The sequence below is a fragment of the Malus sylvestris genome, chromosome 13 (genome assembly GCF_916048215.2).
Source record: "Malus sylvestris chromosome 13, drMalSylv7.2, whole genome shotgun sequence".
Taxonomy (NCBI): Eukaryota; Viridiplantae; Streptophyta; class Magnoliopsida; order Rosales; family Rosaceae; genus Malus; species Malus sylvestris.
The window spans coordinates 24118148-24132617 of NC_062272.1; the positions used below are offsets into that span (position 1 = coordinate 24118148).

Genomic DNA, 14470 nt, shown 5'->3' on the forward strand with positions numbered 1-14470 from the left:
CCAATGCATTAAAATGATTTTTTTTTTTTTTTTTTTTTTGAAAAAATGGATCAGTTTGTGACTTTGCCGCAACAATCCACCTTTTCGAGGACTGGGAAGACTCGCTGAGCCATTTCGACCTCCCCGTGGCCACCATCGTGCGATTCACGAGCTCTAAAAATCGAACCTAGTAATGCCTTGTGGAATACAGACCTAAAATTCATTCTCAATCACTAGGCCACCACGTGAAAGTTCGTTAGAAATGATTGTTGAAAGTAAACATGCTGGGTGCAAAGGATCAGCAACAAGGTTACAACATTAAAGAGAAGGGAGACAGTTACTAGTTTTAACCAAGTAAATTTTGTCTCCACTTGGAGAAGTTTCAGGTTCGACTCACTTGGATTCAATAACCCTATATAATTCCGATGAGTCTGATATCTAGGTGCGGCCAACTCAGTGGCAAAGGTGTGCCTTTGTACATGTGAGTGAGAAATAAGAAGAGTCTTTTAACTTCGATTTTCTGCTTTTCGGCTCAAATCCAAAGGGTGAAGATGTCAAAAATAGATTATATTTTCTTTTTCCACTTTTCCCGTTGAAGACTTTGAACGATCTAGAGGATGTTGGATTTTGGGATTGTAGGGTATTTCAGTGAAGTTGTTACCCTGTATGGATTTGGCATGGAAAAATGATTTTCACACTCCGTTTTCTTCTTCTTCCGTACACCCTTCTCTATTTTTAGCCTTTCAAATGAATAAATCAAAGAAAAATAAAGGGTATAAAGTAACAGGCACGAGCATCTGTACAACACATGCACGTGGAAATTTCCTGTTGAAATGTGGACGGGTGCGGAAATCATTTCCGGATGAAACGCGAAGTACGGTGATGAGAAATTGGTATAGATCACACAAAACAAATGACTGAAAGAAAAGATAAAACGGGAAACCTTCAGCAACAAGCCTGGATAGCCATTCATATTCCTCGTCGATGAAATTTCAAATCACATGCACACGAGATCTTAAATCTGGTACAAATACAGATACACAGAAAGCCTTTACTACGGAATCAACTCATTTACACAATGTTGTTAAAGGGGCAACAAATTATGGAAGTAAATGCCTAGGGTCAAAAACTGCTAAAGAATGCGGGGGAAAACCTCGTATACTCGAAAATCAGGACAAGCAAAGCTAATATACAAAGAATGGTACAAAAATGAGGGTGCTACTCTACATTTTTGGGTATATACCTAAGGTTGTTTGGACAATATACAAAGGGTGACTAAGAAAATAATATGTTCCCACCCCATGAATAAGTCACTTCTCCGTCTTCAACCCCTTCACTACCAACACACACAATCAACGCAAACTTGACTTGGAATGGAGGTTTGAAAAAGGATCTTAGAGCGAGTTAGCAACCTATTATTGAGAAACTAAAGCAAGTTGGAGACCTAAAAAGAATTGGAAAGTGTTGAATGAGGAGAGGAAGTTCGAGGAGGATCTCGAGAAGAGTTTGAAGATTCTACAAAGTTCTCGAGGTCGAGTAAGGGCTTTAATCTTCTCTCTACCTCATTGCTCTGTAGGTTCATCTCCTCCAAAACCATAGACAAAGCAGAGTTGCAAGACTCTTCATCCCTGAATGCTAGGGTCCATCTTCCATCAACCAAAGCTTTTGTCTTTGCTTTCCCGTAGGCACCATATCTAGCAGGCTCCACAAACGGTAAAGTGGAGGGACGGATTCGCAAGTGTAACCATCTTGAATGCCTATCATCAGGTTTTGGCTGAAGGCAATAACAAGAAGACATTAGATACATGTAAAACTACAGCTTCCTTGAAAAGTTCGAAATTTAAAAGTAAACGAAATCATAATTACAAACCTTAAATAGAAAGAATTTGGTACTGCTTACCAATATGAACTGTGAAGAGGAGTACCTTAGGAGTAATATACATATTGAATATGCCATACGTTTAAGAAACTATAAAATAAAATAGGAATAAATCTAAACAAAGCACTGATGCTATAAATGACCTACAAATATGTTTAAACCAAAGTAGAAAACGGAAATAGAAAGCACTACAGCTGTGTAACTTACATTGGTACCGGCCAAAGGAGCAACCATACGAACAACTCCATAAGGCTCCTTTAAGGGTAACTCTTCAGCTAAAACAACCCAGCCAGATGCACCCAAAGAGATTGCTAGGAAGGAAAAATGACGTTCTTTACCCCTCTCAAACGCAATTCTACAAGGTACAGCATCAACTGCATATGCCAGCAACAGCGAATTGATCAAGAAATTCTCCATGTTCTAGAAATAAAATAATGGTACAAAGTTGGGCATGGTGGCTATAACTTGAATTACCAGAGTCGTATGTACTAAAAGTTAAAAAATATATATATTTATGTAGGTATGGATATGTGCAGGATAGAGAACTCACCAAGTCTTAGCTCAGTGCCAAGCTTTGGACCTGCAGCATCTAGGCCAGCACTTTGTGCACGGGAATATTCAAAAGCATCAGCTGGAGGTTTAATAGGAGGTTTCTCAGGCAAAGTTCTACCAAGTGAGAAAATTTGAAGTTGATGTAGGAGTACAAACACCTGAAGTAAGATAAAGATTAGGACCAGAACAAAGTTTCAGGTACCACCACAAAAGACGAATGTATGACGTGTTTAATGCATTTGTTATATAAGTCTATAATTTGGTCTTTTTACTTCTTTATTTAAGAATTCTAATAGAGCACCAACTACCAACACAAACCTTGACCAACTCACACATCCTTTCACCAGCAGCAAATGATGAATCACTTGTGATACCATCTATCAGAAAAAACAGACACGTTAACTGAAAGCCTACTCAAAACAACTGTGCAGGTTTCAAAATCCTTCAATTCAAAAATCCACAACAGGTTCGGTTCTACCTTCAGACGAGAACCTCTGAGATGACAACAGAATACACTTGGGCTCTTTCCGAGGGGCAAAGGCCTCTATTGCTACAAATTTTCGAAAACACATCAGTAAACATTCAAACAACCAATTCATTAGTCATCACAAAACATGACATGAATTACCTCTCTTGCACCGTTTCCATTCATCGCAGAGGACTGTTACAAGAAGATCTGGCCAGACTCCTCTAGTCTCCATTAGAAGAGCACTAGCACAGTTCTTATATGAATCCTGTATGAGAAAAATTGTATAAGTAAACATTGTCATGTTTATTATATATAAAAGTTTTTGATATAGATTTTTGAATAAAGAATAGGAGATTATTTTTCTTATTAGGACTTGGGTCTATGCATTGTTGTTCTATTCATGTGGAAGTCTACATCTATCCTCCATGAATGGAACGAGAGATTTGAAAACAATTTGTCTACCATTGACTTCTCATTCCAGGTCAAATTTCCATAGTGGGAGAAACATTGGCCTACACCTAAAATGAGGAAAAATTCTATCAATAAATTTTAAAATTTCAAGAAACAAAGGTCCACCCTTAAGTGGCGCCTCCTAATTCTACAATGCATGGGAGATGGTACAAAACCACAAATAAGAGACAGAAGGATCCCCTTGCCATTAGAGCAATTAAGTCTTACCAGCATAGCATAAACTTTTATAACATTCACAAATATTGCATAAAGATAGAAAAACCAATGTAGGAACCTGATAAGAAAAAGATTCGTACCACAAAATTGTGGCATCACTAGATGGTTATGTTAAACCCAGTTCAAACTATGTGTAACTGTGAAGACAGAAGAGTGCCAAATGTCCTAGTACTTAAATTCATTTCACTAAGAAATGATTTCTACTCAAGCTTGAATCAACCAAATAATATACCAACAGAAGTACCATACATATAATACAAGGCCCTTTGTAGACCTACACAACCGCCACCGGCACAGCAACTTAAAGAGGCAGCTACTAATTATTACCATTAAAAAGCTAAAACATTTTGGGAAAGAGTAAAATATAGTTAGTCCCTGAACTTGGAGCCTAGTTTAGAATTGGTCCATGAGCTAAAAAACCGTTATTTGATCCTTGAATTTGATAAAATGTACAGAACCAGTCCTTTTGATCAACACCGTTAACAACTCCGCCTAAAATCGCCATGTGACACGCACATGAGCTTCACAATAGGGGTATATCAGGAAAAACACCAACCATTTGACATAGAAAGTTGACGTGGTGCCGCTGCAAATCTGCTCGCGGTGGAGTTGTGGAGCTGTAATTGGGTTTCGAGTCCCATGCGGTAAAGAACAGGTCACATCTTCAAATTTGCACATTATTCAGGGTGTAACTGGATTGGGTTAGGTTGTGTGGTAACCAGAAAAGTGGCTCCAGGTTGGGTCTCGAGGGGGACTTGCGTGTCAGAAGCTTGGGAGTCATCTCCCATCTTAAAATATGCTCACACTTTTATTCCCGTGCGGTAATCGAAGAATAAGGAACCTTGCTCATGAGATTCGCGATTGCAGATTTTTGATTCGAGGTTTCTGTTTCTTTTTTTTTCTGAAATTTTCCATGCCGCAGCAACAAGGGGAGTGCTAGCTAATTTCGTGGTTCATGTTGCACCTCCTCCAAATCCCCCTCCATACTGAAGTTGGATTCTTTCCATTTTAGATCAAGAACCAATGCCATTTGATACCATACCATGAAATCAAGGACAAGAGTTCAATCTGATACTCTTCCTTATTGTACTTCATTAACAAAGATAATACAACAGCTCATTAATTTGTTCGCTCTCTATCGTTCTCTTTTCTTCTCCAAGATAGCCTCCTATACCCTTATAATGAAGTTCACGTGCCCGTCACATGGTGATTTTAGACAGAATTGTTAACAGTGTCAATTAAAAGGACCAGTTCTGCACGTTTTATCAAATTCAAGGACTAAAATTAACGGAATTTTAGTTCAAGAACTGTGGGACCATGATTTTCCAAATTTGGTTCCAACAAGAACCAATTCTAAACTAGGCTCCAAGTTCAGGGAATAATTCTATATTTTACTCTTTTGGGAAAAGAAGAAAAGAAGATCATTCTGTCATACAAAATGAAACTTAGTAAAGAAGATATGATAATGCTATTCTTATATCATTCCATAAGAAATGAAAACTTACATTCAGCATCTTGAGATGATGGCTGTTAAACTCCGCCTCGCTATAAGGAAGTAACTGGCGCAAAAGCCAACCACCATACCATAATGTCTCTGCAGATATATTTGAACGGCAAAAAAGACTGACCAATGCATCAAGCACCTAGGTAGCACACCCAGAAATAAAATTAGGTTGTAAGTTTCAAAACAGGTAAATTGTAGACTGCAATTCAATTGAATAATACAAAGGGGAAAATGAAGCTTTGTGTGTACCACTTATTGTATAAATGCATCCACAAATACACTCTTATTGTATAAATTTAGGGATTAAAGACAACGAATGAAATTATGCACATAACAGCTGGCTCACATCCAAACATCTTAAACTTATGGAACAGTGGTTAACAAGAAAAATGTAATCTCTAAATATGAAATCATGACTTTAAACCAGAACAATTTAATATAATTTCAAAACAAGAAATCATGAGTTTAGAATATATAGTAGTACTGTAGTGATATGGACAGACCCTCGCATGATATGAAGTGTTAGAATATATAGTAGTACTGTAGTAGTTGGCTCACATCCTAACAGCTTAAGCTATTGGAGACAGTGTAAGCGACTATTGACTCTAGCTCTACGTGTCACATAAGGACCTCTCCGACATCACTAAGCCCACATGTGGAAACCAACAAAAGTTGGGAGGATCGAGCTGCAGACTCATAAAATCTTGCGGCCATTTATAATTTTGACAGTTGACTACTGTTTCCCAAAAGCTTAAGCAGTTAGGATGTCAGAGTAACTATCATTTTATATTCTAAGCCTACGTGTCAAAAACCCTAAAAGAATCTCCTAATCAATGGTTAAAGAACACAAGACTGTAATATAGTGAATTAAGTAAAATCTTTGCAAAACAAACCAAAAGAAATAGAAGTAAAATTCAAATCAAAATGCCATGCCTAAGGCTAGTTTCCTAAAAGTTCTAAAAGATGCAACCGCCACAAGTCACTGGGGAGTGAGAGTTATTTAGCATATAAATGATCTCAAAATAATCATTGGTTTGCATTGAGAGCTTTTTGGTGCTTCATCTTATTTAGTTCACCAAAGTTAACTTTAACTGGGCCTATTTTTTAACCAAGAAAATTCAACAAGGCCAACCATTTGACAGAAACTGTTTTGAAAGTTCAACATTCAATTAAATTCAAATTTTTTTACCCCAATTACCTGAAATCTATGCACTTGAGGACTAGCCCTCACTTCCAGAGAAGAACATGACAGTCCAAACTGTTCCTGCAGATTACAAAAAATATAAAGTCAACCAACCAATGAAGGAATTATCATGATAGACAACAACTCACAATGTAAACATACTATAACCTCAAACAAAAAAAATCTAGAACTGGAAACCATTTAACCTTTATAAGCTGTGAACTTGAATAACCATAACAATTTAAAACCAAGTGTTACTACATAATGATAGCACAATTGTTAATTTATTTACCCGCTTTGAAATCTTGGAACCCTTTATATAAAACAAGGCGACTTCAGCTTTATAAAATATATCATACTAATAAAACATGGCTTTGTGAACTTGTAAAACCTCTTGCAATGACAGTGCAAAAATTTCACTCTACATAGTAAATATAAAACTTGGAACCTAAGTTCTTTAAACTGCACAGAACAATTGGATACAATTGAAAACACATTCTTGTACGCAAATACAAATGAGTCACTGACGAAATCACTAGTACTGAAACATTTTCTGTTAGATATAGACAGGAAATATATGAGAAAAGGATAGATGAAGGGTGTTGGAAAAATTGTGGATGGTGTTACAGAAAATAAAAAATAAATAGAAAAAGTTTTTTTGCATTTATTTCTCCCTTCTCCTTCCCTCCCACCACCTTCTTCACCTCGCTTTTCCCCCACAGTAATTTCCCTCTTCCTAACAAAAAACTAATAACAAAAACAAAAGGTTTCTTTTTCCTCGAAAATAAAACAAAAACTCAAAATGTTATCAAACAAGGAAGATGTGAGTTAGCCCCGGTTGGCAAGGGCAACGCGTACACCACCTTGCACCCGAGTTCAAATCAAATAGGTTTCTTTTTTCCTTGGAAACAAAACAAAAATCAAAAGGTTATTAAACAAGGAAGATGTGAGTTAGTCCAGTTGGCAAGGGCAGTGTGTCCACCACCTTGCACCCAAGTTCGAATCCCACTCCCCACAGGTTAGAATAGTATAAATTAGTTTAGACCATCACTCGTCGTAACCTTTCCATTTGTTCCCACGAGAGAGAGGGAGAGGGAAACCATGACTACCTTAAGCTTTTGTAGAGAACTATCAAGCTCACTACCACATTCAATACCATCTTTTGACGAGCTACCTTCTGAAGAAAAAAGTTGCTCTTCTCCTGAGACTTCACCAACCAAAGCTTGCTGCAAGAATAAAACAAGAAATGCATTAAATTGCGTACTAATCAATACAGTAACATTTTCATTCGAATAATTTAGATAGTCAGAGTAAAAGCATCAAAACCTCAAAAAGGGAATACACAGATTAAGATACCCAGAAGAATAGCCAAACATTGAGGCAGCGCATTGCTCTGGATATGAGTTTTAAAAAAAAAAAAAAAGTGGTGGTAAAAACCCAGGCCAATATCAAGTAATTCAGAAAGCAACACATGCAGCGTGAATTTTATATACACTCGATTACACAAAACACTTAGACATCCTTTTTAAGATATCATTTTTTTTTTCCATGGTAATAACTTTTGTGAGTTAGTAAAGAGATAAATGAAAAGAATTGTAAATGAAAATAAGGAAATTAAGTAATTATTCCTCGATAGTGACCTAATTTCGAATAACTAGAGGAATAATGAGATCTAAGATTCTTGTTTAAATTCCTTGGTTGGAAATGGGACAGCGCTGTCTCATATATGGACAAAAAAAATAAAATCATTGCTTAATAAAGAAGGCGGCAGAATGGACCTTAGTCACAAAAAAAGTCTGTACAAAGCACAAGAAAGGAAAAGAAAATACACGAGACGTATGACTGCACAAACAATTCCAATTCCTCGAGCAAGTCATATTGTAATCTGGGGACATTAATTGGTCCTACCTAAGTCTCCTTTTTATCTTTTGGGGTATATAGTAGTGGAAAACCAAATCAACTGCTGAAGCCAACCATTCAAAACCAAAGTGTCCAGTTTAGTTCTGCATTTGTTGTTTTTATAAAGTTTGACTTGGTGTTTCAACTTCCAAAACTGAATTCTTCTTTGGTTTTCAAAAATTTCAAAAATATGTTATCAAGCTGACTTGAAGGATGCCACTCATAGGTCTACCAAATTACATACAATAATCCCTCTACATTAGCATTCACCTAACCCAACTAACAGCTGCTTTACCCTTTTAATTTGTCATCTACATCATCACGAGACAAAGATACCAACCATTCTAGTAACTCTCTTGGTCCTAGGAATTTTACTTATATACTCGTATCCCAAACAGAAAAGTATCACAAAGTAACTTTACAAAGGCATACCAGCAGAAGTTTCTTATGTTGTTTGCGTTGAGGAAGAATTCCAAGAGCATCTAGCATTAATTCATCCAATTCTACAAAGTGGATATTTGGTAAGAAACAGTTAGAAGAAGCATTGTTGTGAATTTGAAAGAGGGGATTTTAGTAAGAAACTGTGACAAGTAGCAGTTGTGTTAATTTGACAGAAGTATATTCTGGTAAGAAAGTGATAAAAGCCAGTTGCTATGAAATCTGCATATCAGCAATATAACCTTTTGTCTGCAGTAAAGTAGCTAGTACAGTCAACGAACCAGCAACTTGTATATCATCCCCACTCGCAATATAAGAAATCAAAGCCTCCCTACATCATGATAAACAATAAACAAGACAGTACAAAGGAAACAAGTGAAAAAGTTAGCCATAAAACGCAATTCTGCTCATGACTCATAGAAGTTCAAATATGAAAAAGAACCTAAGAGCTGTGTGTCTATCAAAGAGCCATGACCACTCTTTTTCATGGTTGTATCCTTGAAACTCAAGGTCCGTCCTATATTCAAAATGTTGAGATGGAGCCCAAGAATGGCACTAGTAGTCTAGTAGAAGCGTATAAAAAGGATATTTCTGTAAAAGATTTAGTTAGACACACAGCTCTAGGTTGGATTGAATGGTCAAAGAAAATTCATGACAAGATCCCAATAATTTATGAATAAGTATGCATGTAGCAGACCCAAAAGATCTAGGATTAGGCCAATTCATTTGAGTGATGTTACTGAGATTGTTTGACAGAATTACATGTGCACGAATTCAAACTCCAGAGATGATCTAAAGAGTTTAAGGCTTGATTTCCTTGAACAGTTATCAACAAGAACAGAACCTTGTTCTAAGTTCTAACTATAATCGAGAGTCACGAACCAAGAGTTCTTAAACAGTCTCTATATCTCAACAAAATTAGTAAACCAAATCAATAATAACATTCTCACTCAGAATTCTATGATTAACTGCGCAATCAAAACTCTGATGTCAGCTGTAATCAATGTTATTACGTTACCTCAAAGACAAATGAGAATCACAATAATCATTTTCTCTTGTGACATCCACTGAGTGGATTTGGGGAGAGCTTGACAAGTTTGTCACGTCAACTCTTAATATTCCAACACCTTCCTTGGTATTACTGCCTGGCGGTTGGCTTTCATGTGCAAAGCCATAGAAAGGCATACAGCCATTTGGTTTAGCTCCAGACTTTGGAAAGAAAGAATCCAATGGAAAGAAAAGAGCAGCACAAATGGTATTTGCCAAATCCTTGATTTTCACTATGTGCAGGATGCAACAAACCAAGTACAAAGACGTGGCAGCACCAATTTGTATCCCCTGAATTTACAGGCTACCAAAGGTTAAATAAGAGCATGTTGCATTCTTATAATTATGGAATAAGAAAAATGGGTATGTATCCATACTTCGACAGCTTTTATTGTAAGTGAAGGAAGAAGCAGCGGGAATATCAAAAGCTTCAAGATGTTATCTGTAATTAACCTCCCAACATCAGGAATTCCTGCAGAAATAACATCACTAAAATAGTAGAGATTGTCCTCGATCTCATCAACAGCAGCAGAAATTAATGCAGTTGTGTCTGCAGACTCTGCACCCGGATTTCTGTTTCATCATTCCAATGAAACCTTTCAGAGAAAATAAATTCATTCTTCTAAAGTAAAATCAAAACATAATTATGACTCTTACTTCATAGAGTCTGAAACCAAGGCATTTAGATTGATGCACTGCTTTCGGAAAAATGTAACTAGGTTTGAAAAATAATCTGCATGAGGGGCACTGGTGATATATCTGTTGACACTTTCATCTCCCACTGAAAAATCACATCAAACTTTCATGTATTAAAATAAGTTGCACACAACAAATTTTAAATCTGAGAGAGGGAGAGAGAGGGCAGGGGGGAATGAAGCTTATTAAGCAGAGAGGGAAAAACTGAAACTCACCATGATAAACATTAAGTGTCAAAGCCCGTATGGCAGTGCGGACCATGCTCTCCTCATGAAAGGCAAATCGTATTGCCTCAACATAGAGTGGAAATGAAACCACTTCATCCTAGATGCACAAAAGGAGATACATGCATGGCTATCATATATGAAACTAGAAAATAAAGAGATTAACTAATGGATGTATACTTTACATGCAAAATTTGTAAGTCATTGCCGACAGGCAAGCAATATAAATTTGAGGCGTGATGGGTAAATAACCCTCCATTCCTCATACTACATCTCCCTTGTACATGAATGCATTTTGTAAAAGTTGAGGCCATTCGAAAGGATCTATCCAATATTGATGTGTAGTTTTTCATCCTTTGTAATGAAGTTTACTATCTAGAGCTACTTTTTTTTTTTTTTTTTTTTTTTTGAGAAGACTACCTAGAGTTACTTGTAACGTCAGAAAATGACAACCAATATATGGTTGATAGACAAGTTATTAGGTATCTTGGGTAATAATAAATTAGGAATCTTGCATTCAAGTCATTAGGTATCTTGGGTAATTTTTCTTCGTAATAATGAATAATGAAAAGAGGTCGCACTTGGTGCGATGGCAAGTGCCTTCGCCCATGAGCGGTAGGTCTCGGGTTCGAGACTTGGGAGCAGCCTCTCCATAAATGGGGGTAAGGCTAGCCGACATTCACCTCTCCCAGACCCTGCGTAAAGCGGGAGCCTTGTGCACTGGGTACGACCTTTTAATAATGAATAATGAAAGCCCTATACGTCATAATAAACAATAAAAAGAAAGAATCATTACTTACATTTTGAGTCTTTACAAGCAGAGAAATTGTATTCCTGTCTAGCTTCCCACTTATTGCTCTTCGCGGACCATACAGTGGAATCAAACAACATAACCAACCAAACATGTCAGAAAGGTACTGTTTGAAGATAAGTTGTAAGGATATGCGGTGACCGTAAGCATCAATTACCATAAGAACAACAAAGAGACCAAAAACAAACCTTAAGAAGGATATGTAGTACGACAGTAGCTCTTCATTTTGGAAGTCAAATGAATACGTTATCAAGTAGTTCATATGTTCATTACTGAACATGTAGTCTGCAAAGAAAGTTGATTGATCAAGGCACCAAATCTATTAGCATGCCATCACCAACTGGAGCAACTAGAGAAACTGAAAATTATCTGGTTCTTTCTTCAAATGCAACTTACATATAGCGTGTTCATTTTTTAGGTTCTGGATCATAATGCTGATTGTCTGTAGTAACTGAAGTGACACAGTCATAGTTCTGCTAACCTTCAATATACGTACAAACTCTCCCATGACTTGCTTCTCCATGAAAAATCTACAAAATTGACAGAGCATTATGAAACGCTAGCAATATGATATGTACATCCAGCAACACTAAGCATTGAGAAGTCTTACTCAAAAAAGGTGGAGTCATGCTGGTCTCCATACGTTATTAACTCCGCAATGGATCTCAGCGCCTCAATAACGAAATCCTTTAAACAGACTAGATGTTGGTACATTGAGGAAAAAATTCTAATAACATAATTCAGCTGAAAGAGGAAGAAAATGGACTCCAGTCACCTTGTTTACTTCATTCACAATTTGAACTTTTATCAGCTGATCAGTTAAATACCTGCTCAATTAAAACAAATGTATATAGAAAATATATACCACCAAAAGACCAATAGAGGTTCAAGATTGGAAACACATCGAAAGGAAAAAATGTGATTGAAAATAAGGATCTATTTGACAAGAGACTAAAGAAATAGGATCTTAGGATATTAGGTACTATGTATTAGAAAAGCACAAGTACTTTAACCAGAAACATACAAGCAGATTCTTATATATTATGAAACAGTCTTTGATAATACAAGTATAGGTTAATAATTATATAGCATATACTTGGTTATGGTCATATTTCTACTAATTCATATTCAAGTTTTTCAAGATCTGGCATGACTGTAGCTTGTTTCAAACCTATAACTATACCAAACGAATTCCTTAAATGAGATCTTGATTCACGGAACATAGATCAAACATGGAAGATTGAGATACTCATTTAAGAGTGCACTGATGGCTTACAGTTACTCGATAACAAAAGTTTTTACTAAAACACAATGTCATGTATTGCAGAACCTAAGGAGGTCTCGTATTTAGTGTTTATGTAATTTTGTTTAAATTCACATCTGAAACTATACTTAGTGTGTGTGTGTGTGTGTGTGTGTGTGTGTGTGTGTGTGTGTGTGTGTGTGTGTGTGTGTGTGTGTGTGCGTGCACCTAGAGGGGCCTGCGCCCCTCCTCGTCATGCTACACCAGTGATAAAAAATCATCCTACAATTAATAAGAAGTGAACATGAACATCAAAACAAGAAGATAAAATCTTTACTCAGTTCCAGCTTATGCATTTGATTTCAAGGTCTAGTAAGTTAATTGTAGGCCATTCGTAAATCATCATGAACCGCTTCCAAATCAAGATTCATCTTCACCAGGCTAGTCATGGAGCAAGCAGTATTCTTCATTATTGATTATTTAGAACTTAAAAATGTAGAATAGTATACGACTTGGATTTTAACTAGCTTTCCACCTTAGCTTTACAGCTCCAGTGGAGACCCAGAGGGTTAAAAATGCATGCTCTCCTACCCTAGATGAATTAGTTGCGGCAAGAGCGGCCAGGTCACTAGCTGATAGAGATGAAGATTCAACTTTGTTTTCCAAAGAACATTCAGGCAGGTGCAGCATGCCATTTACACAAACCCCACTCCTTTCACTAATGTCAAGCTGGAAACCGCTCGTAATTTTCAATTCAAACATTTGGTATCATTCGGTAATTGTCAATTCAAACACTCGGTATCAATTCAAACATTCGGTATCCAAGTTTCTGGCAACCAAGAACAGCACCGCTTAAAACTCAACTCACTCACTGAACTATAAACCAAAACGATTGGATACCAGCAATGTTAGGTTCTGTCGACACTAATTCTAAACTGAATTTTCCATTTCCCTATTTTCCAACCACTTTTCTCATAACAATAAACCAAAAGGAATCGCCTTTGCACCACATTAACTCTGAGAGTCCAAATTACAATCCAAAATTCAAATTCTCAGTCACAACACAATCAAATTAATCAAACCAAACACGCAGCAGACCCTTAATTACGTTAATTAACCATAAACACCAACTAAATAATCCCCAAATCCAACAAAAAAATTAAAATTAGCGATAAACCGAGCTCGAAATCAATGACAAACCTGAGCTCGTCTAAGGAGAAGCGATCCCTGGACTTCCAAAACGAAAACCACATGATTTGAATTCTTAATCGTTTTTCCCTTCGGAATTGATCAGATTAGAGCGAGCTCACTGTTGGAATTCATGGCGGTAGGGATTTCTAAGATCGAAGACGAACGGAATGGTTTTATAGAACATCGAGTTGCAGAGCAAAGCAGCTTCGGAGGAGGAGGGAGGAGAGAGAGAGAGAGAGAGAGAGAGAGAGAGAGAGAGAGAGAGATGTGTTTGTTTCTGATCAGGAGAAGGAAAGCATGAAACAGAAATTTTGCCAGAAAGGCTTGCGGAGCTGGCGGCAACACTGGGTCGCCGGGTTCTGGACCGGGTTTAAATTTTTTTTCTGGGCATGCCTATTGGTTCATTTGCTCGGTTCTTTTAAGGCAGGGTTTGGGCCGGTTGACATCTTTTTATTGGGCCGGGCTCCGGGGATTTTGTGATTTGGATCCTTCTACATTACCGTAGTAAATGTAAAATTTTTGTTATAAAAGATATTCGTTGCTTTACCCCTTAAATTTGTAAATTTTCTCCTGAACTTTTATTTTTGAATTTTCTCCTCAACTACCCCTCTTAACTTTTGCAATTAGACAAATCTTCCATGTTGTTAGATTTTCGGATTTCCATCCAG

General features: G+C 36.9%; 1 protein-coding gene across 3 annotated transcripts; it reads right to left on the reverse strand.

Annotated features, from left to right (window-relative positions):
- Positions 1-923: 923 nt before the first annotated feature.
- LOC126596102 (protein TRANSPARENT TESTA 9) lies at positions 924-14096 on the reverse strand. Of its 3 annotated transcripts, none has more exons than XM_050262577.1 (21): positions 13812-14096; positions 12144-12195; positions 11979-12055; positions 11765-11898; positions 11557-11653; positions 11358-11415; positions 10549-10657; positions 10295-10418; positions 10015-10210; positions 9609-9928; positions 8833-8921; positions 8585-8655; positions 7363-7479; positions 6269-6334; positions 5072-5209; positions 3039-3144; positions 2889-2960; positions 2729-2787; positions 2409-2568; positions 2066-2232; positions 924-1753 (listed from the first exon to the last, which is right to left on the reverse strand). In XM_050262577.1, the coding sequence occupies exons 1-21, from the start codon at positions 13862-13864 to the stop codon at positions 1424-1426; spliced, it is 2595 nt and encodes an 864-aa protein (XP_050118534.1). In that variant the 5' UTR covers positions 13865-14096; the 3' UTR covers positions 924-1423. The 3 variants fall into 3 exon arrangements, with proteins under 3 accessions (XP_050118534.1, XP_050118536.1, XP_050118535.1); XM_050262579.1 differs by having other exon boundaries at positions 11979-12066; positions 13812-14095; XM_050262578.1 differs by lacking the exon at positions 12144-12195 and having other exon boundaries at positions 11979-12112.
- Between the last annotated feature and the right edge of the window lie 374 nt (positions 14097-14470).